We start from the raw sequence: 25426 nt of genomic DNA on the forward strand, positions 1-25426 counted from the left end.
ACTGCTCACACTACTGCAGCACTACAAACATGTAGCCTGCATATCACAGCACACTGCTCACACTACTGCAGCACTACAACACGTAGCCTGCATATCACAGCACACTGCTCACACTACTGCAGCACTACAAACACGTAGCCTGCATATCACAGCACACTGCTCACAGTACTGCAGCACTACAAACATGTAGCCTGCATATCACAGCACACTGCTCACACTACTGCAGCACTACAACACGTAGGCTGCATATCACAGCACACTGCTCACACTACTGCAGCACTACAAACACGTAGGCTGCATATCACAGCACACTGCTCACACTACTGCAGCACTACAACACGTAGGCTGCATATCACAGCACACTGCTCACACTACTGCAGCACTACAAACACGTAGGCTGCATATCACAGCACAATGCTCACACTACTGCAGCACTACAACACTTCGGCTGTATATCACAGCACACTGCTCACACTACTGCAGCACTACACACGTAGGCTGCATATCACAGCACACTGCTCACACTACTGCAGCACTACAACATGTAGGCTGCATATGACAGCACACTGCTCACACTACTGCAGCACTACAACACGTAGCCTGCATATCACAGCACACTGCTCACACTACTGCAGCACTACAACACGTAGCCTGCATATCACAGCACACTGCTCACACTACTGCAGCACTACAACACGTAGCCTGCAAATCACAGCACACTGCTCACACTACTGCAGCACTACAATACATAGGGCCTGATTCACAAAGCGGTGCTAACAGTTAGCACCCTGGTGAAAAGTCCTTTATCATGCCTAAACTCGGTTCAGGCATGATAAGTTTAGGTGTGATAAGTTTAGGTGTGATAAGTTTAAGCGCCAACTGCGTTAGCACCGCAGTGCACAGCTGATCAAATGTTTTACGCTAGCAAAGTCTGGTGCACTTCATATAAAGTTTAATGGCGCTGCTTTGCGTGCGGGACTTTGCAAGCGATCTAAACGTATCTAAACTTAGCATGCCTAAACTTATCACACCTAGGCCTCGATTCACAAAGCGGTGATAACCCAGTTATCACGCCTAAAAGACTTTAGGCGTGATGACCTTTTCACCACTGAGTTATCACCAATTTTTCCTGCTCTTCGCGCGAAGTTACCGCGCGTAAGCGCGTTCGCGCGCAAAGTCCCATAGGGCTTAATGGGAGCTTCGCGCGAAGCGTCGGGTGTTGCGCGCGCTCTTACGCGCGTACGCGCGGCAACTTCGCGCGAGTTTCTTCTTATCATGCCTAAATTGACTTTAGGCGTGATAAGGGCCTTTTCACCACGGTGCTAACACTTTGCACCGCTTGGTGAATCGAGCCCCTAAACTGGCTTTTCACCAGCGTGGTGCAATGGTTATCCCGCCTAAAGTCTCTAACTGGGTTTGCACTGCTTTGTGAATCGAGCCCTATGGAAGCACTACAAATGCCTGTCTCACATGTATGACATTCTTGTGATGACACACAGAAGTTTGGCAATGATTTTGCTCATCCCTGTTGTTTCTGGGTTCCTCTCCATGTCACAATGAGAACAAAAATGTATTTGGCAACTCTCTTGGGTATATAAATTATGATAAATCATAGCCAGGAGGTATAGAGAGCAGAGGAAGCAAGGCAATCAGTCAGCTGACACACCGTCTTGTTATATAGGTCTATAAATAAGGGTTTCTGATCATGTGACACCCCCAGCCCTGCACCCAGCATAGGATTATTACTTACCGGGGGTCTGATCATGTGACACCCCCAGCCCTGCACCCAGCATAGGATTTTCACTTACCGGGGGTCTGACCATGTGACACCCCCAGCCCTGCACCCAGCATAGGATTATCACTTACCAGGGGTCTGACCATGTGACACCCCCAGCCCTGCACCCAGCATAGGATTATCACTTACCAGGGGTCTGACCATGTGACACCCCCAGCCCTGCACCCAGCATAGGATTATCACTTACCAGGGGTCTGACCATGTGACACCCCCAGCCCTGCACCCAGCATAGGATTATCACTTACCGGGGGTCTGACCATGTGACACCCCCAGCCCTGCACCCAGCATAGGATTATCACTTACCAGGGGTCTGACCATGTGACACCCCCAGCCCTGCACCCAGCATAGGATTATCACTTACCAGGGGTCTGACCATGTGACACCCCCAGCCCTGCACCCAGCATAGGATTATCACTTACCAGGGGTCTGACCATGTGACACCCCCAGCCCTGCACCCAGCATAGGATTATCACTTACCGGGGGTCTGACCATGTGACACCCCCAGCCCTGCACCCAGCATAGGATTATCACTTACCAGGGGTCTGACCATGTGACACCCCCAGCCCTGCACCCAGCATAGGATTATCACTTACCAGGGGTCTGACCATGTGACACCCCCAGCCCTGCACCCAGCATAGGATTATCACTTACCGGGGGTCTGACCATGTGACACCCCCAGCCCTGCACCCAGCATAGGATTATCACTTACCAGGGGTCTGACCATGTGACACCCCCAGCCCTGCACCCAGCATAGGATTATCACTTACCAGGGGTCTGACCATGTGACACCCCCAGCCCTGCACCCAGCATAGGATTATCACTTACCGGGGGTCTGACCATGTGACACCCCCAGCCCTGCACCCAGCATAGGATTATCACTTACCAGGGGTCTGACCATGTGACACCCCCAGCCCTGCACCCAGCATAGGATTATCACTTACCGGGGGTCTGACCATGTGACACCCCCAGCCCTGCACCCAGCATAGGATTATCACTTACCAGGGTTCTGACCATGTGACACCTCCAGCCCTGCACCCAGCATAGGATTATCACTTACCGGGGGTCTGACCATGTGACACCCCCAGCCCTGCACCCAGCATAGGATTATCACTTACCAGGGGTCTGACCATGTGACACCCCCAGCCCTGCACCCAGCATAGGATTATCACTTACCAGGGTTCTGACCATGTGACACCTCCAGCCCTGCACCCAGCATAGGAGTATCACTTACCGGGGGTCTGACCATGTGACACCCCCAGCCCTGCACCCAGCATAGGATTATCACTTACCGGGGGTCTGACCATGTGACACCCCCAGCCCTGCACCCAGCATAGGAGTATCACTTACCGGGGGTCTGACCATGTGACACCCCCAGCCCTGCACCCAGCATAGGAGTATCACTTACCGGGGGTCTGACCATGTGACACCCCCAGCCCTGCACCCAGCATAGGATTATCACTTACCAGGGGTCTGACCATGTGACACCCCCAGCCCTGCACCCAGCATAGGATTATCACTTACCGGGGGTCTGACCATGTGACACCCCCAGCCCTGCACCCAGCATAGGATTATCACTTACCAGGGGTCTGACCATGTGACACCCCCAGCCCTGCACCCAGCATAGGATTATCACTTACCGGGGGTCTGACCATGTGACACCCCCAGCCCTGCACCCAGCATAGGATTATCACTTACCGGGGGTCTGACCATGTGACACCCCCAGCCCTGCACCCAGCATAGGATTATCACTTACCGGGGGTCTGACCATGTGACACCCCCAGCCCTGCACCCAGCATAGGATTATCACTTACCAGGGGTCTGACCATGTGACACCTCCAGCCCTGCACCCAGCATAGGATTATCACTTACCAGGGGTCTGACCATGTGACACCCCCAGCCCTGCACCCAGCATAGGATTATCACTTACCAGGGGTCTGACCATGTGACACCCCCAGCCCTGCACCCAGCATAGGATTATCACTTACCGGGGGTCTGACCATGTGACACCCCCAGCCCTGCACCCAGCATAGGATTATCACTTACCAGGGGTCTGACCATGTGACACCCCCAGCCCTGCACCCAGCATAGGATTATCACTTACCGGGGGTCTGACCATGTGACACCCCCAGCCCTGCACCCAGCATAGGATTATCACTTACCAGGGGTCTGACCATGTGACACCTCCAGCCCTGCACCCAGCATAGGATTATCACTTACCAGGGTTCTGACCATGTGACACCTCCAGCCCTGCACCCAGCATAGGATTATCACTTACCGGGGGTCTGACCATGTGACACCTCCAGCCCTGCACCCAGCATAGGATTATCACTTACCGGGGGTCTGACCATGTGACACCCCCAGCCCTGCACCCAGCATAGGATTATCACTTACCGGGGGTCTGACCATGTGACACCCCCAGCCCTGCACCCAGCATAGGATTATCACTTACCGGGGGTCTGATCATGTGACACCCCCAGCCCTGCACCCAGCATAGGATTATCACTTACCAGGGGTCTGACCATGTGACACCCCCAGCCCTGCACCCAGCATAGGATTATCACTTACCGGGGGTCTGATCATGTGACACCCCCAGCCCTGCACCCAGCATAGGATTATTACTTACCGGGGGTCTGACCATGTGACACCCCCAGCCCTGCACCCAGCATAGGATTATTACTTACCGGGGGTCTGACCATGTGACACCCCCAGCCCTGCACCCAGCATAGGATTATCACTTACCGGGGGTCTGACCATGTGACACCCCCAGCCCTGCACCCAGCATAGGAGTATCACTTACCAGGGGTCTGACCATGTGACACCCCCAGCCCTGCACCCAGCATAGGAGTATCACTTACCAGGGGTCTGACCATGTGACACCCCCAGCCCTGCACCCAGCATAGGAGTATCACTTACCAGGGGTCTGATCATGTGACACCCCCAGCCCTGCACCCAGCATAGGATTATTATTTACCAGGGGTCTGACCATGTGACACCCCCAGCCCTGCACCCAGCATAGGATTATCACTTACCAGGGGTCTGACCATGTGACACCCCCAGCCCTGCACCCAGCATAGGATTATCACTTACCGGGGGTCTGATCATGTGACACCCCCAGCCCTGCACCCAGCATAGGATTATTACTTACCGGGGGTCTGACCATGTGACACCCCCAGCCCTGCACCCAGCATAGGATTATCACTTACCAGGGGTCTGACCATGTGACACCCCCAGCCCTGCACCCAGCATAGGATTTTCACTTACCAGGGGTCTGACCATGTGACACCCCTAGCCCTGCACCCAGCATATGATTATCACTTACCAGGGGTCTGATCGTTGCTGAAAGTCTTGGTCCGGGTCCCCAGTGAGTATATGGGGGCGGAGCGATAGGCAGATTTTCCAGCACGTTCCGGGGAGTAACTTCCTGTCAGAGGAAACATTGAGACACATCATTGTGGGAAATGTGTAGCATGGTGGTGTAGTGGTGGGCAGCACGGTGGTGTAGTGGTGGGCAGCACGGTGGTGAAGTGGTGGGCAGCACGGTGGTGTAGTGGTGGGCAGTACGGTGGTGTAGTGTTGGGCAGTACGGAGGTGTAGTGGTGGGCAGCAGGGTGGTGTAGTGGTGGGCAGCACGGTGGTGTAGTGGTGGGCAGCATGGTGGTGTGGTGGTGGGCAGCACGGTGGTGTAGTGGTGGGCAGCATGGTGGTGTGGTGGTGGGCAGCACGGTGGTGTGGTGGTGGGCAGCAGGGCGGTGTAGTGGTGGGCAGCACGGTGGGGTAGTGGTGGGCAGCAGTGTGGTGTAGTGGTGGGCAGCATGGAGGTGTAGTGGTGGGCAGTACGGTGGTGTGGTGGTGGGCAGCAGGGTGGTGTAGTGGTGGGCAGCACGGTGGTGTAGTGGTGGGCAGCATGGTGGTGTGGTGGTGGGCAGCAGGGTGGTGTAGTGGTGGGCAGCAGGGTGGTGTAGTGTTGGGCAGCACGGTGGGGTAGTGGTGGGCAGCAGGGTGGTGTAGTGGTGGGCAGCAGGGAGGTGTAGTGGTGGGCAGCACGGTGGGGTAGTGGTTGCGCAGCACGGTGGGGTAGTGGTGGGCAGCATGGTGGTGTAGTGGTGCGCAGCACGGTGGCGTAGTGGTGGGCAGTACGGTGATGTAGTGGTGGGCAGTATGGAGGTGTAGTGGTGGGCAGCAGGGCGGTGTAGTGGTGGGCAGCAGGGCGGTGAAGTGTTGGGCAGCACGGTGGGGTAGTGGTGGGCAGCACAGTGGGGTAGTGGTGGGCAGCCGGGTTGTGTAGTGGTGGGCAACAAGGTGGTGTAGTGTTGGGCAGCACGGTGGGGTAGTGGTGGGCAGCAGGGTGGTGTAGTGGTGGGCAGAAGGGTGGTGTAGTGGTGGGCAGCACGGTGGGGTAGTGGTGCGTAGCACAGTGGTGTAGTGGTGGGCAGCAGGGTGGTGTAGTGGTGGGCAGCACGGTGGGGTAGTGGTGCGCAGCACGGGGGTGTAGTGGTGGGCAGCACGGTGGTGTGGTGGTGGGCAGCAGGGTGGTGTGGTGTTGGGTAGCAGGGTGGGGTAGTGGTGGGCAGCACGGTGGTGTAGTGGTGGGCAGCAGGGTGGTGTGGTGTTGGGTAGCAGGGTGGGGTAGTGGTGGGCAGCACGGTGGTGTGGTGGTGGGCAGCAGGGTGGTGTAGTGGTGGGTGTGGTGATATACTGGGGTGCTTATGATGTTGGGATAATACAGGAGTATATTTCCATTTTTCTATCTGCTGTATATTATGTCAGAGGTGTAGTTATGTCAGCCAGTCTGGCTTTGAAGGTTTGGCAGTAGCTTCCTGGAGATCCTTATATAATGTAAATTAGCTCTATCTTTGTCTGCTTCTAATTAGGAAACCCTTAATCAGACAGTGGCTTTGAAGCCTACACAGGTGGTCAGACCCTGTTGTCTGAATAATGTCTCAGAGGCGTATTGTGCTTGGGAGCAATTGTCACCTGGACTGGCTGCAGTATGCGTTGAAGCAGCTCACACCGGAAACAGTAAATTCGGGCGCCTGAGGCTAGTGGACAAATCGGGCGCCGCCATTCACTTCTATAATAAATATCGTTTAATGGGCGCCCGGTAGGAAAAAAGGGCGCCGGAGAAAACTAACGTTTTAAAAGCGGCGCCCGGAGACTTAATGTTTTATTACTGTTTCTCATGATTACACATTATTTAATGATTTATACATGTTTAAATATTATTTTTAAACGAAAACCAGTACAATATTTTTCCCAAACATTATTTTTAAACGAAAAACATTTTTTTTTTTTTTTACATTATTTTTAAACGAAAAAAATAACAGGGGGGTCTTAGGTTTAGGCACCAACAGGGGGGTCTTAGGTTTAGGCACCAACAGGGGGGTCTTAGGTTTAGGCACCAACAGGGGGTCTTAGGTTTAGGCACCAAAAGGGGGGTCTTAGGTTTAGGCACCAACAGGGGGGTCTTAGGTTTAGGCACCAACAGGGGGTCTTAGGTTTAGGCACCAACAGGGGGGTCTTAGGTTTAGGCACCAACAGGGGGGTCTTAGGTTTAGGCACTAACAGGGGGGTCTTAGGTTTAGGCACCAACAGGGGGGGTCTTAGGTTTAGGCACTAACAGGGGGGTCTAGGGGTTAGGGGTAGGTACAGGGAGGGTTACTTAGGCACCAACAGGGGGGGTCTTAGGTTTAGGCATCAACAGGGGGGTCTAGGGGTTAGGGGTAGGTACAGGGAGGGTTACTTAGTAATTTTTTTTTTAAACGTTATTATGCGTTTCATTATTTAAACGAAAGATTAACGGTTTTTACAATTGCCGATTTAATACACATTATTTAATGATTTATAACGTTTAAAAACATTACTTTTAAACGAAATACATTTTTAAACGTAATCCATGTTTCTCGTTAAAAACCCGGCGCCCTTTTTTCCCATCGCCCCTTTTTAACGTACGCGCTCACACCAGCCTGAGCCAGGACTTTACATATGATATCCTGCTGGAAAATGAAAGCCTTGCTCAAGTTGTCACCTGGGGATGGGAAATCTCTGTAAAGATCAAAAGCCTGGAAATTTGCATGTGACAGCTAGCCCAGATGTGACAAGTGGCTCGGCAGACTGTGATGTCACAAACGGGGAAATTGCGTTAGTCTTTGGGCAAGAAACTGCCTCTGGCCAGGAAATGGCTTCTTATGCCAAGAGCAGTCAGGTCCCCACCTTTGATCTGCTGTGAAATACACTTTTAAAACCAGTTCCTCCCCTTCCCAAGGAAGTTGCAGCCTCCAGGCGTATCTCACAGTATAAAAAGCAGGGCCAGATGCCTAGAAAGAATCTTCTCCTGGAGGTAGCGCATAGCTAGGGATGATCTCGACTCCTGGTCGAAAAAACGGCGTCCTCCCGTCAAAAAACGTTCTAACCTATGCTTGTAAGGTTCTTTTTCCCCCCGTTTATTTTACGCAACTGTCCTTGTGTGTAACTTTGGTTTTTAACTCTAATGTTTATTTTGTTTTTTGTAATTTTTTGTATATATTATTTTCTGCATAGTTCCACTTTTTTCCTGGAATATTAAACTGTTATTTAATAAACTTGACTTCTGCTGTACTAAACTAACACTCATAGCCTAGAAGAGACTGAAGGGCAAATAAGGCCATGCCTAATTGTATGTTTGAGCAACCCTACCGTATAAGATTGTGATTGTATTGCATGTGGGGCATTTGTCATACGTTGGCCTAAAGCGCGCAGCTGACCCAACGTACGAAAACACCAGTGCGAGTAGCTTGACAACAGAGTGGCTAACAGTATTGTTCGGAACGACTGTTAGTGGTTTTGCTTCACTACAGTGTAAGATTGCAATTGTACGTGCGTGGCGTTCCCGTATTCGGCCTAAAGCGCAAAGCTGACACGACACGAATACAAAAACGCAGATTGCGTGTTGAGCAATTGACAGCTGAGTGGACATGTCTAGCAACGGCTAGTGGTGGCAGTGGGAAGTGTGTTGAGGGGTCCCAGCCTTGTTTGTAGCTTGAATAAGGCTGCACCCCGCTTGATCTGGTCAAACCCGCAGTCGGGAACCGTATATGCAGGCGTGCCGCGGGCCGGTTCCTGACATAATTGGCTGGCAGCAGTGGGATCGTTTAGTACATTAGTACGCAGTTTAGCTCGCTATTCTGAGTACTAAAGGCTGGAAGCTTGCTAGAAGCAACTAGCCTACAGAAGTCTACTCAGTGCAGAATCTATATACGTTTTTTTCACAAAGGTACACACTTGGTATTGTTGCTTTCCCCTCCCCCTTTTTCTTTTTATTTTGCAACACAATGGCTCAGAAAGCATCCAGCTATGCAAGGCAAAGCAAAGACATACTACTCAACCTGTGTGAGCACAGAGGCATCGAGACGGTGAGCGGCCAGACTAAGGAGCAGTTAGTTCGTGCGCTCGAGGAGTATGATGAGGCAGAGCAAGCCTGTGCTTCACCACCAGCGGATGCAGCTCACGACACGCCAGAGGAGGAATCGCTCCCGCCACAGAATGCGAGTGGAGACGATGTCCTGGATGACCCACCAAACAGGGAGATGACATCTCTGTGTGATGATCCGCTCAGCTGGCTGCACAGGCAGACAGCTGTTTGTCCATTCCTCTAGTCTGTGGGCTGCAGGTCTCTGGAACAGAGACCTGTCTTTCCATTGCAAGTTTCTGGTCTGTTCTCTTGCTGGGGAATTTGCATACATTCGTTATGCAAATCCTCTACCTGCCTTCTTTGATGACTGGCACTATAAGAGCTTTATGTTTCCCAGAAGGCTTTGCTGGTCATTTCCTTTCCATGGTCTGTTCCTGATGGACACTGGTGGAGTGTCAGCCATTGCTATCTAGTATAGTTAATTCCTGGGGGTTGCTTTAGGCTTCCCTTCTAGCCCAGTCAGGTTGTATTATCTGTATTGCCTGTTCTGTCTTGTCTTGCCTGTTGCCATTGTCCTGTCCCAACGGTGGTCGACAGGAAATGGTTCTGATCTCTGTTCTTGGAGTATAGCTGGTGCAGCGGTTGCTACCAGCTATCTCTTCTGTTCTGTTCCCTGGGATCGCGCTAGCTACTTTGTGCTAGCGCTGGGGATCCTTCTGTTCTGTTTCCTGGGATCGCGCTAGCTACTTTGTGCGAGCGCTGGGGATCCTTCTGTTCTGTCTTGTCGGTCGCGATTGCGCTGTCACCAACGGCGGTTGATAGCGAATCGTTCTGTCTTGCTGAGATCGCACTAGCCGCTAGCGTTAGCGGCTGTGGATCTTTCTGATCTATGTTCCTGCTTGGATCACACTTGCTCTGGCGGAAGAGCGGTGGATCCTTCCTGCCTAGTTCTTGTTTTTCGTGTGTCTGTCTTGTCCGCTGCGCTTGCTACAGGCTCGGTGAGGTAACCGTTAAGCAAGCGCTCGCGTCCCCTGTTTCATATTTGTCTGTTTATGGTTAGTTAGGCGTGCTTGTCTCTATTGTGCTTATCACGTGGAGATCGCGCATAACCGCGTGCACTGTTGCGAATGAGTGCGGTGTTTGCGGTTGTTGTTTTCCGTATCTCCTTATTGTATTTGCTGTGCCTTTGCTACCCTTGTATTCTATTCTGCCTTGTGTCACGTCTCGCGATCGCACCTCTCGCGATCGCGTTCCTATTTCGTATCTGCTGTTGTGTGTGTGCGCGGTCGCGGAGTGGCGACTGGATTGGCGCACACACATACAACCTATCCCTTTTGCTCAATCTCATTCGCAATCGCCTCTCTTGCGATTGCGTTCTGCGCTTCGTACAATTCCTGTCTGGCATTTGTGGAGGTACAGAGGATTGGTTCCTCTGCACTCCCCAGCACCATCTGCCGACAGGAATTTCCCTCTACAGGTGCGTAGCACCTTTTGCTGGGTTCCTGCAAATTATACGCTTGTGGAGGATCTCCGCCGTGTCAGCGCACGCGTTGTGCGCTGATCACGGGGAAAGTTCCACAATCGTGACAGAATGACCAGCCTAACCCAAAACCCCAGTGTAGACGGAATTTCCGATTTGTACGATTTTGTCGAATATGGCTCTTGTACCTTTAAGAGATTTAAAAAACTTGAACCTGAATCAGCAGACGAATTTTTGTCTGAGTGTATGAAACTGTTAGCGAACCGTGAATTCCAATGCACCCCAGTGTCTACCTGGGCCCCCCAAATGGTCTACATTCTGTTGGGGGGCGAAATGTCAATGTGGGCTTATGATGTGTTAGATCATACCACCCTGAGCCAAAGACCCCTGGAATTCTTGGCCTTTTTAATTCACAATTGGCTGAGATTACCTCAATTACCATACCCCCTTAATGAGTTGTTGTCAGCAGCTCAATCAGCTGTTCCATCTACTCTTTCATCCACAAAGCAGCCATCCAAAGCCTCTAAGTCTAAACGTAAAAGATCTAGGAAGGCTTCCCAGCGGAAAGATCCGTTGCCCCTAGCAACCACAGATAGAGAGGTTATTTCTGTCAAGTCTGAAATGGGCAAAACCATGCAGTATGATAATGATGTTTATAATGCATCTGCTGATCAGTTTCCAGGGTTTTTGCCCCAATCCAAAGCTTATGTGGATCCTGTTATAGGTAGGATCGCACACTATATTAAAGCAGTTAAAAAATCTGTTCTCGTTCCTGATCCCCACCCATATGGAGATTATTTAGACACTGGGTTGTTCGAACCGCCATTTGCCTCATGGGAAATCGGGGCCTTGGTGGAGGAATTTGATTTGGATTGGAAAGCCTTTTGCGATTTTTACATCGCAAAAAGCGCAGATGTCCTGAACGATTGTCTTGACTCTGTGTGCCTTTTGATTGATTCTGATGAATGTGACGAGTGTGTTGTGGATCTGGTGATGTATGTGTGGCAGATCATTTTGGATGAATTACACACACACCAATCAATTTATCCCAATAAAGAGGTAAAAGATTCCCGTTCTGTTCCTGCTCCAGTTCCATCTGTAGACTGTGCGCACTATGATTGTTCATCCTTTGTTAAGTGTGCATGGGAGCCCCCGTTTGAGAAATGGGAGATCGAGCTCCTGGTCTATGAATTGGAATGTAATTGGAGATTGTTTTACAATCATTACCTTTCTAAAAACGAAGCAGTTTTGTATGCGTGCATTGAGTCTGCGTGCACTTTAATCAAGACTGGTGAATGTATCTCTGACTTTGTGACTCCGCTGTTTGACGTGTGGAGAATGATTTTGGATGAACTACATGCGCTTCAATCTGCTAAAAACACATTGTCAGCGGACGATTGTTCCAATCCTCTGGATTTAAAGAAAGTGAGTTTTGAATGCATTCCCTTTCCCAAAGCAACTGAGTGTTTGAAGTCTGAGTGCAAGTCGTTCAGAGCAGTTGCTTGTGTGGAAGTTGAACCAGTGCGGTCTGATGTCGCCACCGCACGTATGGCTGCAAAAGGTCTGTGTGGTCCTGTGTCTAAGGAAGACAGATTTTTTCCCTCAGGTTCTCTAAGATCGTCCGTTTGTGAGCCTGCCATGGGGAAAATTCCTAAGTTATGCAACTTTAAGAAAATGATTGATGTGTCTAATAAAGTTTCTCCTGTTGTTGTCGCCACTTCTTTTGCAAATGAATCTATGTCTTATTCTGTTCGCACCTGTGCAGGCCTGTTGCCTGATGACAGTTGCTCCAGTGTTTCTGTCCTAGATGCCTTGCAGTCTGCTCCGCAGATCGCGGAGGTTTGCGATATGGAAGCGTCAGTTTCGCAACCTAAAGCGATCGTGGATCCGCAAATTTTGCGTTCTGACTCCTCGGATTCGACCTTGTTAGCCGAATCTAAGAGTGAGACAGCGCTTCGGTTTTGCGAATCTGATGCTGAAGCTTCTTTGCCTTGTCCAGAGAAGCTTTCTCTGAACCTGCCCTGTACCATGAATGAAGGCATGATGTCCACTTGCATTGACATTTGCGAGTCTGATTCTGAAGAAAGTATTGACTCTCCACCCAGTACTCTGGATGAGTCAATATTGCCTTGTACAATATCTCCTGCCCTGCCCCTAGAGGCTCGTCTAGGTATTGCTGCTATTTTTACCTGTCTTTCTGCAGTTTTGGAGTTGCAAGCTAGTTTGATTACTACGCAGAGTTCTGGGTGCAGCGAGATTAAAGTTAGGGAGTCAGTGTGTGGTCCAGTGAATATTCCTGTATGTTCCACTCATGATGATGAAATTCAGTCTCAGTTTATGGTGGAACCTTCCCTGGGACATCTGCCCTGTTCTCAAAGTAAAGTTCCAGTTTTGCCCTGTAACATGGATAGTACAGAATCCTTCTTAGACAACTTGAAAAATGATGTTCCTGAGGTCTTGTTTGATGATCTGAAGGTCTCCGAGTACCTCCCAAAGGGTGCAGAACTTGAAGGAGATGTCTCCTGCCCCCCAGGTCCTTCTGAGGTGTTGCCCACTTCAGTAGGCATTGCTGCCTTGCTGACTACTTTTGCAGCTCTTGTGGAGCTTCATTCATGTGTAGTCAATGATGATATTACAGTTACAGAAAATTCTGAATTTGAGTCTTCTTTTGAAAGACCAGTACCTGTGACCTTTACTCGTGATGATTTTCTGCCCGGTACTGGTTTTGGTCTTGTCGTGTCGGACTCTGAGGTTGGCAGTTCCCCGACATGTCCTGAGGTTTCTCCTGTACTAGTGTACCCCGATGTGCTCTGTGACCCAGAAAGCCCAAGTGTGCCTCGGTTACCAGCGTACTCAGATGCTTCCTCAGTGGAGACATGTTCTGATATAGCCTGCCTGCTTGCATGCCCAGAAGTGGGCCCTGAAAGTCCTGATCTTGATGGGTGTCCTGCTAATTTTGAGTCTGGAATGATCATAGGTTCCATAGGGGTTCTTGGTGGTTCTCCATGTGAGCCTGGTGAGCGTTCTGGCTTCTTGGGATCTCTGCGGAGCTTCAAGGCGTTCTGGGAGATTCCGGGAAAGGTTTTGCTTGGTGCCCTGAATACGATCAGCAATGGCTTTGGTGTTGTAAGGGACACTTCGAACAGGTATTGCGGCAGGTTTGGTATTCTTGGACGCTCCTTGGAAGGTGGTGGGTATTGTCTGGAGGGTGTCGATGGCTTCTTCTCTGGTGTCCACAGTCCTGATGGGTGTTACGCTGAGACTTGTAGTGCTGATGGGCATGTTTCGGTGGCTTCTGCTTCCGATGAGGTCGGTTTCGGATGGACTGACTCTGGAATTGGGCCTTGTCGGGCTGTCCTGACCTTCATGAGTCTTCAGTTAGAGTTTTGTGATGTTACCAGTCTTGAGGGATGTCTGGAATCCATCCCTAGAAGGGGGGGTACTGTGATGATCCGCTCAGCTGGCTGCACAGGCAGACAGCTGTTTGTCCATTCCTCTAGTCTGTGGGCTGCAGGTCTCTGGAACAGAGACCTGTCTTTCCATTGCAAGTTTCTGGTCTGTTCTCTTGCTGGGGAATTTGCATACATTCGTTATGCAAATCCTCTACCTGCCTTCTTTGATGACTGGCACTATAAGAGCTTTATGTTTCCCAGAATGCTTTGCTGGTCATTTCCCTTCCTTGCTCAGTTCCTGATGGACACTGCTGGAGTGTCAGCCATTGCTATCTAGTATAGTTAATTCCTGGGGGTTGCTTTTGGCTCCCCTTCTAGCCCAGTCAGGTTGTATTATCTGTATTGCCTGTTCTGTCTTGTCTTGCCTGTTTGCCATTGTCCTGTCCCTATGGTGGTTGACAGGAAATGGTTCTGATCTATGTTCTTGGAGTATAGCTGGTGCAGCGGTTGCTACCAGCTATCTCTTCTCTTCTTTTTCCTGGGATCGCGCTAGCTACTTTGTGCTAGCGCTGGGGATCCTTCTGTTCTGTTTCCTGGGATCGCGCTAGCTACTTTGTGCGAGCGCTGGGGATCCTTCTGTTCTGTCTTGTCGGTCGCGATTGCGCTGTCACCAACGGCGGTTGATAGCGAATCGTTCTGTCTTGCTGAGATCGCACTAGCCGCTAGCGTTAGCGGCTGTGGATCTTTCTGATCTATGTTCCTGCTTGGATCACACTTGCTCTGGCGGAAGAGCGGTGGATCCTTCCTGCCTAGTTCTTGTTTTTCGTGTGTCTGTCTTGTCCGCTGCGCTTGCTACAGGCTCGGTGAGGTAACCGTTAAGCAAGCGCTCGCGTCCCCTGTTTCATGTTTGTCTGTTTATGGTTAGTTAGGCGTGCTTGTCTCTATTGTGCTTATCACGTGGAGATCGCGCATAACCGCTTGCACTGTTGTGAATGAGTGTGGTGTTTGCGGTTAGCTAGCGGTTGTTGTTTTCCGTATCTCCTTATTGTATTTGCTGTGCCTTTGCTACCCTTGTATTCTATTCTGTTCTGCCTTGTGTCACGTCTCGCGATCGCACCTCTCGCGATCGCGTTCCTATTTCGTATCTGCTGTTGTGTGTGTGCGAGGTCGCGGAGTGGCGACTGGATTGGCGCACACACATACAACCTATCCCTTTTGCTCAATCTCATTCACTATCGCCTCTCTTGCGATTGCATTCTGCGCTTCGTACAATTCCTGTCTGGCACTTGTGGAGGTACAGAGGATTGGTTCCTCTGCACTCCCCAGCGCCATCTGCCGACAGGAATTTCCCTCTACAGGTGCGTAGCACCTTTTGCTGGGTTCCTGCAAATTATACGCTTGTGGAGGATCTCCGCCGTGTCAGCGCACGCGTTGTGCGCTGATCACGGGGAAAGTTCCACAATCGTGACACTCTGGAAGCGGATCTACAGCTACTGAACTCGGCTGATCCTGAACTGCGCCTAAAGCTGATCCTACTGCACCGACAGGCAGAGGAGGGAAGAGCCGAACGGCGACACCAGGCTGAGAGGAAAACTGCTGAACGGCAACACCAGCTGGAGCTGGCTAAACTTCAGCAGCAGAACTGGTCTGCTGGACCCGCAGAACGCGAAGGTGAGCGAGTGCACAGAATCCCCCTGGATAAGTTCCCCGCTATGGACAAGGACTCTGACATAGACACTTTCCTACAGGGGTTTGAAAGGACTTGTCGGCAGTATGGGGTGCCCCGTGAGCAGTGGGCAAGATATCTCACACCAGGGCTGAGAGGCAAGGCCCTGGAGGCGTTTGTGAGTCTCCCCCAGGAGGAAGAAACAGACTTTGAGGCGATTAAGAAAGCCATCATTGCGCGATACCACCTCACGCCAGAGGTGTATCGAAAACGTTTCAGGGCAGTGCAGCGAGGTCCTAATGACAGTTACCTGGATCATGCGTGCAACCTGCGCACTGCCTTCCAGCAGTGGGTAAAAAGACTGGCTGTTGAAACCTTTGATGCCCTGCAGGAACTGATAATAAAAGACCAGTTCCTCCACACTTGTCCTGTTGAGGTCCGGCAGTTTGTACGGGACTGAGAGCCGAAAACTGTGGATGAGGCCGCGAAAGTCGCTGATGCCTACACGTCCAATCGAGCATCTGATTTTCGGAGGACTACGGCGCCCAGCTGGAAGGGAGAAAAGACTGCGAGACCTTCTCCTCTGAGCACCCAGCGAAGTCAAGCACCACAGCCTCCCGGAGGTAGAACAGCCACCGTTGACACTCGGAGATGTTTTGCCTGTAACAAACCGGGTCATATCAGTGCTACGTGCCCAGAAAAGAAGAAGGAAGCCCCAAACTCTGGCGGGGCCCGAAATGCGTTGTGTGCCACCAGGAATGCAGGTAGCTATGCAGAGAATCTGCAACCTGTCACGGTTGGGGATACGGTTACCACCGATCTGAGAGACACTGGAGCAGAGGTAACTCTAGTGCACCCCCAGCTTGTGAACCCCGAGGAGTACATTCCTGGCAAGACTATGGCTGTCAAAGGAGTTGGGGGTGTCACCCCCGCCATACCCACCGCCTTGGTCCACCTGGATTGGGGGGCCGGCAGCGGAATGAAAGAAGTGGGGGTAACGGATGCCATCCCCACGAACGTTTTGTTGGGTACTGACCTGGGACGGTTAGTGGCCCGATATGAGCCTACTCCACACCCCATGGAGCCTGCATCCCCCGCAGAAGTTCAGGACTCTTGCAAGGTACTGTGTGATAATGCTGTGCAAGTGGGGAGTGCTGGTGAGGCCCCAGGGGCTACGGACTGTGTACTAGGAGCCAGCCCTAGTGAGTCTCCAGTGCTCAGGCCTGGAGGGGGACACGTTGTTACCATGAATGCAGATAATGTTGATGTAATATGTGATGTGTTGCATAATGACATGTGTACAGTGAACGCTCCGTCAGCTGCAGTGGTGACCCGCAGTGCTCACCGGGCTGCAGCAGACGAATTGTCCACTGAAGGGGCTGATGTCACTGGGTCGGGCTCTTCCACTTCAGAGCCTGGCTCTGAGGACCCAGAGGCCTCTCAGTTTGCCACCTCCCTGGTGCCTGTGGCCGACAGCGCTGAGTTCTCCGAGGCTGTGCGACTTGATAGCAGCCTGGAGAAGCTCAGGAGTCTGGCGGACAGGGCACCGGTGGAGGGCGACAGAGTGAGGGTGTACTGGGAACACGGCAGACTGTTCAGAGAGTTTATTCCCTCTGAGCCGTCTGTAGTGGAGGAGGCAGACCGGCAGTTGATTGTTCCCCACAGGTACAGGGAGCAGCTATTAAGAATAGCACATGAGGTGCCCCTGGCTGGTCACTTGGGGATCCGCAAGACCAAATCCCGTCTTGCCCACAATTTTTATTGGCCCCACATGGGGACAGATATTGCCGATTTTTGCCGGTCTTGTGTCGCCTGTCAGCGGGTCGGCAAAGCAGGTGACACAGACAAAGCCCCACTGAGGCCCTTACCCATAATAGAGGAGCCCTTCCAAAGGGTTGCTGTTGACATAATTGGGCCTCTAGCGATACCCAGCAGCACAGGGAAACGTTTCATTCTTACGGTGGTAGATTATGCCACTCGCTACCCTGAAGCTGTAGCCCTGAGCTCCATACGGGCAGACAAGGTTGCGGACGCATTGGTGCGCATTTTCTCACGGGTCGGTTTTCCCCCCGAAATGCTCACCGATCACGGCCCGCAATTCATGTCGCGCCTAATGGAATGCCTCTGTAAACAAATGCAGGTAGAACACATCATGGCCAGCCCTTACCACCCCCAGACAAATGGGTTATGTGAGCGGTTCAATGGTACTCTGAAACAGATGCTAAGGGTGTTTGTTGAATCGCAAGGGAGAGACTGGGAGCGATACCTGCCCCACTTACTGTTTGCTTATCGTGAGGTGCCCCAGGCATCCACCGGGTTCTCGCCCTTTGAGCTCTTATATGGGAGGAGGGTACGCGGACCCCTCGATCTCATTCGAGAGGTCTGGGAGGGGCAGGATATGGGCCCCGGGGTCTCCATAGTGGAATATGTTCTAAAGTTCCGGGAAAAGATGGACACCCTGGTGGGGTTAGTGCGAGAGAATCTGACTCAAGCCCAGGCCACTCAGAAGCAGTGGTATGACCACGGGGCTAGGGAGAGAGTTTATGAGGTAGGTCGCAAGGTATGGGTCCTAAACCCGATGCGACAGAATAAGCTGCAGGCCGCTTGGGATGGCCCCTATACCATACATAGGAAGATTAGTGATGTGACCTATGTGGTCGCGCTGGATGACCGAGGTAAGCAGCTGAAAACGTACCATGTCAATATGTTAAAGGAACATCATGATAGAACCGCTTGCGCTCTCCCTGTCTGCAGTTTGCTACCGGACGGTGAAGCAGAGGCCCTGGTTGACATCCTGGCCTCCACCCAAGAAACCGACTCTGTTACCGAGGTGCAGATCAATCCGGAGTTGACAGCAGAGCAGCAGGCTGGGCTATCTGATGTGCTGACCCTTTACCGTGGTACCTTTACAGCCTGCCCTGGTCTGACCAGCCTGGCTGTACACCATGTTGACACCGGAAATAACAAGCCAGTTAGACAGTCAGCCTATAGAGTCTCCCCTGAGGTTCAGGCCCACATCAGCAAGGAGATTGAGGAAATGCTGTCACTAGGGGTGATCCAACGGTCGCACAGCGCATGGGCATCACCTGTAGTGCTAGTACCCAAACGGGACCAGACCACTCGGTTCTGTGTAGATTATCGAAAACTAAATTTGATAACTGCATCAGATGCTTACCCAATGCCGAGGGTCAACGAATTGTTAGATAAGCTAGCTGGCGCGCAATATCTAACAATCGTGGATTTGAGTCGGGGATACTGGCAGGTCCCTCTAACAGCTGAGGCACGGGAGAGGTCTGCTTTTATCACCCCTTCAGGTCTGTTTGAGTTTAATGTGATGCCTTTTGGGATGAAAAACGCCCCAGCCACCTTCCAAAGGGTTGTAAATGGTCTCCTGGAAGGTTTGGAACACTGCGCTGTCGCCTACCTAGATGACATCGCCGTGTTTAGCGCCAACTGGAAAGACCACTTAGCACAGCTGTCACAGGTTTTGAGGCGCATCACTGCAGCAGGACTAACAGTCAAGCCTGGCAAGTGTCAGATAGGTATGAAACAGGTACAGTACCTGGGACATGTGGTGGGGGAGGGGGACAGCTTCGTCCAGATACTGGGAAGGTAGATGCCATTGTGTCCTGGCCCACCCCCCAAATGATGAAACAGATTCAGTCCTTCTTAGGAACTGCTGGGTACTATAGAAAGTTTGTCCCCAACTACAGTGCCCTCGCCAAGCCATTGACAGATCTCACCAAAAAGAAGCTGCCCAAGCAGATTCTCTGGACGCCAGAATGTGAACAGTCATTCACAGCTCTGAGGAGGGCCCTAGCCAGCCCTCCCGTGTTGCAAGCGCCAGACTTCAGCCGACGGTTTGTAGTCCAGACGGACGCCTCAGCCTTTGGCCTAGGTGCTGTGTTAAGCCAGGTAAACCAAACTGGGGAAGAACATCCGATTCTGTATTTAAGTCGGAAGCTGCTACCCCGGGAGGTAGCTTATGCCACCATAGAGAAGGAGTGCTTGGCAATTGTATGGGCCCTACAAAAACTGCAGCACTATCTCTACGGTCGCGTATTCACAGTCGTAACCAACCACAACCCTCTTAGTTGTTTACATCGGGTTTCTGGTAAAAATGGCAAATTGCTGAGATGGAGCTTAGTTCTCCAACAATATAGCTTCACTATTCAACATAGGAAGGGGAGCAATCATGGGAATGCGGACGGGCTGTCCCATCAAGCAGAACCAACAGTGTAGGTGCTGGCAGGATGATCTGGGAAGATCGTCTGCCTTGCACCAAGTTAACGGCGGAGGTGTGGTGATATACTGGGGTGCTTATGATGTTGGGATAATACAGGAGTATATTTCCATTTTTCTATCTGCTGTATATTATGTCAGAGGTGTAGTTATGTCAGCCAGTCTGGCTTTGAAGGTTTGGCAGTAGCTTCCTGGAGATCCTTATATAATGTAAATTAGCTCTATCTTTGTCTGCTTCTAATTAGGAAACCCTTAATCAGACAGTGGCTTTGAAGCCTACACAGGTGGTCAGACCCTGTTGTCTGAATAATGTCTCAGAGGCGTATTGTGCTTGGGAGCAATTGTCACCTGGACTGGCTGCAGTATGCGTTGAAGCAGCTCACACCAGCCTGAGCCAGGACTTTACATATGATATCCTGCTGGAAAATGAAAGCCTTGCTCAAGTTGTCACCTGGGGATAGGAAATCTCTGTAAAGATCAAAAGCCTGGAAATTCGCATGTCACAGCTAGCCCAGATGTGACAAGTGGCTCGGCAGACCGTGATGTCACAAACGGGGGAAATTGCGTTAGTCTTTGGGCAAGAAACTGCCTCTGGCCAGGAAATGGCTTCTTATGCCAAGAGCAGTCAGGTCCCCACCTTTGATCTGCTGTGAAATACACTTTTAAAACCAGTTCCTCCCCTTCCCAAGGAAGTTACAGCCTCCGGGCGTATCTCACAGTATAAAAAGCAGGGCCAGATGCCTAGAAAGAATCTTCTCCTGGAGGTAGCGCATAGCTAGGGATGATCTTGACTCCTGGTCGAAAAAACGGCGTCCTCCCGTCAAACAACGTTCTAACCTATGCTTGTAAGGTTCTTTTTCCCCCCGTTTATAACTGTCCTTGTGTGTAACTTTGGTTTTTAACTCTAATGTTTATTTTGTTTTTTGTAATCTTTTGTATATATTATTTTCTGCATTGTTCCACTTTTTTCCTGGAATATTAAATTGTTATTTAATAAGCATGACTTCTGCTGTACTAAACTAACACTCATAGCCTAGAAGAGACTGAAGGGCAAATAAGGCAATGCCTAATTGTATGTTTGAGCAACCCTACCGTATAAGATTGTGATTGTATTGCATGTGGGGCATTTGTCATACGTTGGCCTAAAGCGCGCAGCTGACCCAACGTACGAAAACACCAGTGCGAGTAGCTTGACAGCAGAGTGGCTAACAGTATCGTTCGGAACGACTGTTAGTGGTTTTGCTTCACTACAGTGTAAGATTGCAATTGTACGTGCGTGGCGTTCCCGTATTCGGCCTAAAGCGCAAAGCTGACACGACACGAATACAAAAATGCAGATTGCGTGTTGAGCACTCGAAAGCTGAGTGGACGTGTCTAGCAATGGCTAGTGGTGGCAGTGGGAAGTGTTTGAGGGGTCCCAGCCTTGTTTGTAGCTTGAATAAGGCTGCACCCCGCTTGATCTGGTCAAACCCACAGTCGGGAACCGTAAACGCAGGGGTGCTGCGGGCCGGTTCCTGACAGTGGGCAGCAGGGTGGTGTAGTGGTGGGCAGCACGGTGGTGTAGTTGTGGGCAGCAGGGTGGTGTAGTGGTGGGCAGCACGATGGTATAGTGGTGGGCAGCACGGTGGTATAGTGGTGGGCAGCGTGGTGGGCAGCAGGGTGGTGTAGTGGTGGGCAGCAGGGTGGTGTAGTGGTGGGCAGCACGGTGGTGTAGTGGTGGGCAGCACGGTGGTGTAGTGGTGGGCAGCATGGTGGTGTAGTGGTGGGCAGCACGGTGGTGTAGTGGTGGGCAGTACGATGGTGTAGTGGTGGGCAGCATAGTGGTGTAGTGGTGGGTAGCTGGGTGGTGTAGTGGTGGGCAGCACGGTGGTGTAGTGGTGGGCAGCATGGTGGTAGAGTGGTGGGCAGTATGGTGATATAGTGGTGGGCAGTACGGTGGTGTAGTGGTGGGGAGCACGGTGGTGTAGTGGTGGGCAGCACGGTGGTGTAGTGGTGGGCAGCATGGTTGTGTAGTGGCGGGCAGCACAGTGGAGTAGTGGTGGGTAGCAGGGTGGTATATGGTGGGTAGCAGGATGGTGTAGTGGTGGGTAGCACAGTGGTGTAGCGGTGGGCAGCACGGAGGTGTAGTGGTGGGCAGCACGGTGGTGTAGTGGTGGGCAACAGGGTGGTGTAGTGGTGGGCAGTACGGTGGTGTAGTGGTGGGCAGTGCGGTGGTGTAATGGTGGGCAGCACGGTGGTGTCATGGTGGGTAGCAGGGTGGTGTAGGGGTGGGCAGCATGGTGGTGTAGTGGTGGGCAGCACAGTGGTGTAGTGGTGGGCAACAGGGTGGTATAGTGGTGGGTAGTACGGTGATGTAGTGGTGGGCAGCACGATGGTGTAGTGGTGGGCAGTACGGAGGTGTAGTGGTGGGCAGGAAGGTGGTGTAGTGGTGGGCAGCACGGTGGTGTAGTGGTGGGCAGCACGGTGGTGTAGTGGTGGGCAGCAGGGTGGTGTAGTGGTGGGCAGCATGGTGGTGTAGTGGTGGGCAGCACGGTGGTGTAGTGGTGGGCAGTACGATGGTGTAGTGGTGGGCAGCATAGTGGTGTAGTGGTGGGTAGCTGGGTGGTGTAGTGGTGGGCAGCACGGTGGTGTAGTGGTGGGGAGCACGGTGGTGTAGTGGTGGGCAGCACGGTGGTGTAGTGGTGGGTAGCAGGGTGGTATATGGTGGGTAGCAGGATGGTGTAGTGGTGGGTAGCACAGTGGTGTAGCGGTGGGCAGCACGGAGGTGTAGTGGTGGGCAGCACGGTGGTGTAGTGGTGGGCAACAGGGTGGTGTAGTGGTGGGCAGTACGGTGGTGTAGTGGTGGGCAGTGCGGTGGTGTAATGGTGGGCAGCACGGTGGTGTCGTGGTGGGTAGCAGGGTGGTGTAGGGGTGGGCAGCATGGTGGTGTAGTGGTGGGCAGCACAGTGGTGTAGTGGTGGGCAACAGGGTGGTATAGTGGTGGGCAGTACGGTGATGTAGTGGTGGGCAGCACGATGGTGTAGTGGTGGGCAGTACGGAGGTGTAGTGGTGGGCAGCAGGGTGGTGTAGTGGTGGGCAGCACGGTGGTGTAGTGGTGGGCAGCACGGTGGTGTAGTGGTGGGCAGCAGGGTGGTGTAGTGGTGGGCAGCATGGTGGTGTAGTGGTGGGCAGCACGGTGGTGTAGTGGTGGGCAGTACGATGGTGTAGTGGTGGGCAGCATAGTGGTGTAGTGGTGGGTAGCTGGGTGGTGTAGTGGTGGGCAGCACGGTGGTGTAGTGGTGGGCAGCATGGTGGTAGAGTGGTGGGCAGTATGGTGATATAGTGGTGGGCAGTACGGTGGTGTAGTGGTGGGGAGCACGGTGGTGTAGTGGTGGGCAGCACGGTGGTGTAGTGGTGGGCAGCATGGTTGTGTAGTGGCGGGCAGCACAGTGGCGTAGTGGTGGGTAGCAGGGTGGTATATGGTGGGTAGCAGGATGGTGTAGTGGTGGGTAGCACAGTGGTGTAGCGGTGGGCAGCACGGAGGTGTAGTGGTGGGCAGCACGGTGGTGTAGTGGTGGGCAACAGGGTGGTATAGTGGTGGGCAGTACGGTGGTGTAGTGGTGGGCAGTGCGGTGGTGTAATGGTGGGCAGCACGGTGGTGTCGTGGTGGGTAGCAGGGTGGTGTAGGGGTGGGCAGCATGGTGGTGTAGTGGTGGGCAGTACGATGGTGTAGTGGTGGGCAACAGGGTGGTATAGTGGTGGGCAGTACGGTGATGTAGTGGTGGGCAGCACGGTGGTGTCGTGGTGGGTAGCAGGGAGGTATAGGGGTGGGCAGCAGGGTGGTGTAGTGGTGGGCAGCACGGTGGGGTAGTGATGGGCAGCAGGGTGGTGTAGTGATGGGCAGCAGGGTGGTGTAGTGGTGGGCAGCAGGGTGGTGTAGTGGTGGGCAGCAGGGTGGTGTAGTGGTGAGCAGCACGGTGGTGTAGTGGTGAGCAGCACAGTGGTGTAGTGGTGGGCAGCAGGGTGGTGTAGTGGTGGGCAGCATGGTGGTGTAGTGGTGGGCAGCATGGTGGTGTAGTGGTGGGCAGTACGATGGTGTAGTGGTGGGCAGTATGGTGGTGTAGTGGTGGGTAGCTGGGTGGTGTAGTGTGTGGGGCGTTTGTCATACGTTGGCCTAAAGCGCGCAGCTGACCCAACGTACGAAAACGCCAGTGCGAGTAGCTCGACAGCAGAGTGGCTAACAGTATCGTTCGGAACGACTGTTAGTGGTTTTGCTTCACTACAGTGTAAGATTGCAATTGTACGTGCGTGGCGTTCCCGTATTCGGCCTAAAGCGCAAAGCTGACCCGAATACGAAAACGCAGATTGCGTGTTGAGCACTCGACAGCTGAGTGGACGTGTCTAGCAATGGCTAGTGGTGGCAGTGGGAAGTGTTTGAGGGGTCCCAGCCTTGTTTGTAGCTTGAATAAGGCTGCACCCCGCTTGATCTGGTCAAACCCGCAGTCGGGAACCGTATATGCAGGGCTGCTGCGGGCCGGTTCCTGACAGTGGGCAGCAGGGTGGTGTAGTGGTGGGCAGCAGGGTAGGTGTAGTGGTGGGCAGCAGGGTGGTGTAGTGGTGGGCAGCAGGGTGGGGTAGTGGTGGGCAGCAAGGTGGTATAGTGGTGGGCAGCACGGTGGTATAGTGGTGGGCAGCATGGTGGTGGGCAGCACGGTGGTGTAGTGGTGGGCAGTACGGTGGTGTAGTGGTGGGCAGTACGGTGGTGTAGTGGTGGGCAGCAGGGTGGTGTAGTGGTGGGCAAAATGGTGGTGTAGTGGTGGGCAGCACGGTGGTGTAGTGGTGAGCAGCACGGTGGTGTAGTGGTGGGCAGCATGGTGGTGTAGGGGTGGGCAGCACGGTGGTGTAGTGGTGGGCAGTACGGTGGTGTAGTGGTGGGCAGTATGGTGGTGTAGTGGTGGGTAGCTGGGTGGTGTAGTGGTGGGCAGCACAGTGGTGTAGTGGTGGGCAGCATGGTGGTATAGTGGTGGGCAGTATGGTGATGTAGTGGTGGGCAGTACGGTGGTGTAGTGGTGGGCAGCACAGTGGTATAGTGGTGGGGAGCACGGTGGTGTAGTGGTGGGCAGCATGGTTGTGTAGTGGTGGGCAGCACAGTGTAGTGGTGGGTTTTAGGGTGGTATATGGTGGGTAGCAGGATGGTGTATTGGTGGGTAGCACAGTGGTGTAGTGGTTGGCAGCAGGGTGGTGTAGTGGTGGGCAGCAGGGTGGTGTAGTGGGTAGCAGGGTGGTGTAGTGGTGGGTAGCAGGGTGGTGTAGTGGTGGGTAGCAGGGTGGTGTAGTGGTGGGCAGCACGGTGGTGTAATGGTGGGCAGCACGGTGGTGTTGTGGTGGGCAGTATGGTGGTGTAGTGGTGGGCAGCACGGTAGTGTAGAGGTGGGCAGTACGGTGATGTAGTGGTGGTGTCACGATCGCTTCTGCAGCGTTTACT

General features: G+C 52.6%; 1 protein-coding gene across 2 annotated transcripts in view; it reads right to left on the minus strand.

The window, feature by feature from the left end:
* The window catches only part of LOC137561485 (ciliary microtubule associated protein 1A), a 138573-nt gene that overhangs the window by 42692 nt on the left and 70455 nt on the right, over nucleotides 1–25426 (minus strand). For both annotated transcript variants that reach the window (XM_068272785.1, XM_068272788.1), the window contains exon 4: nucleotides 5115–5216. In XM_068272785.1, the coding sequence (XP_068128886.1) occupies nucleotides 5115–5216 (102 nt within the window). The remainder of the gene's footprint in view (nucleotides 1–5114; nucleotides 5217–25426) is intronic.

Source organism: Hyperolius riggenbachi, chromosome 1, assembly GCF_040937935.1.
Source record: "Hyperolius riggenbachi isolate aHypRig1 chromosome 1, aHypRig1.pri, whole genome shotgun sequence".
Classification (NCBI taxonomy): domain Eukaryota; kingdom Metazoa; phylum Chordata; class Amphibia; order Anura; family Hyperoliidae; genus Hyperolius; species Hyperolius riggenbachi.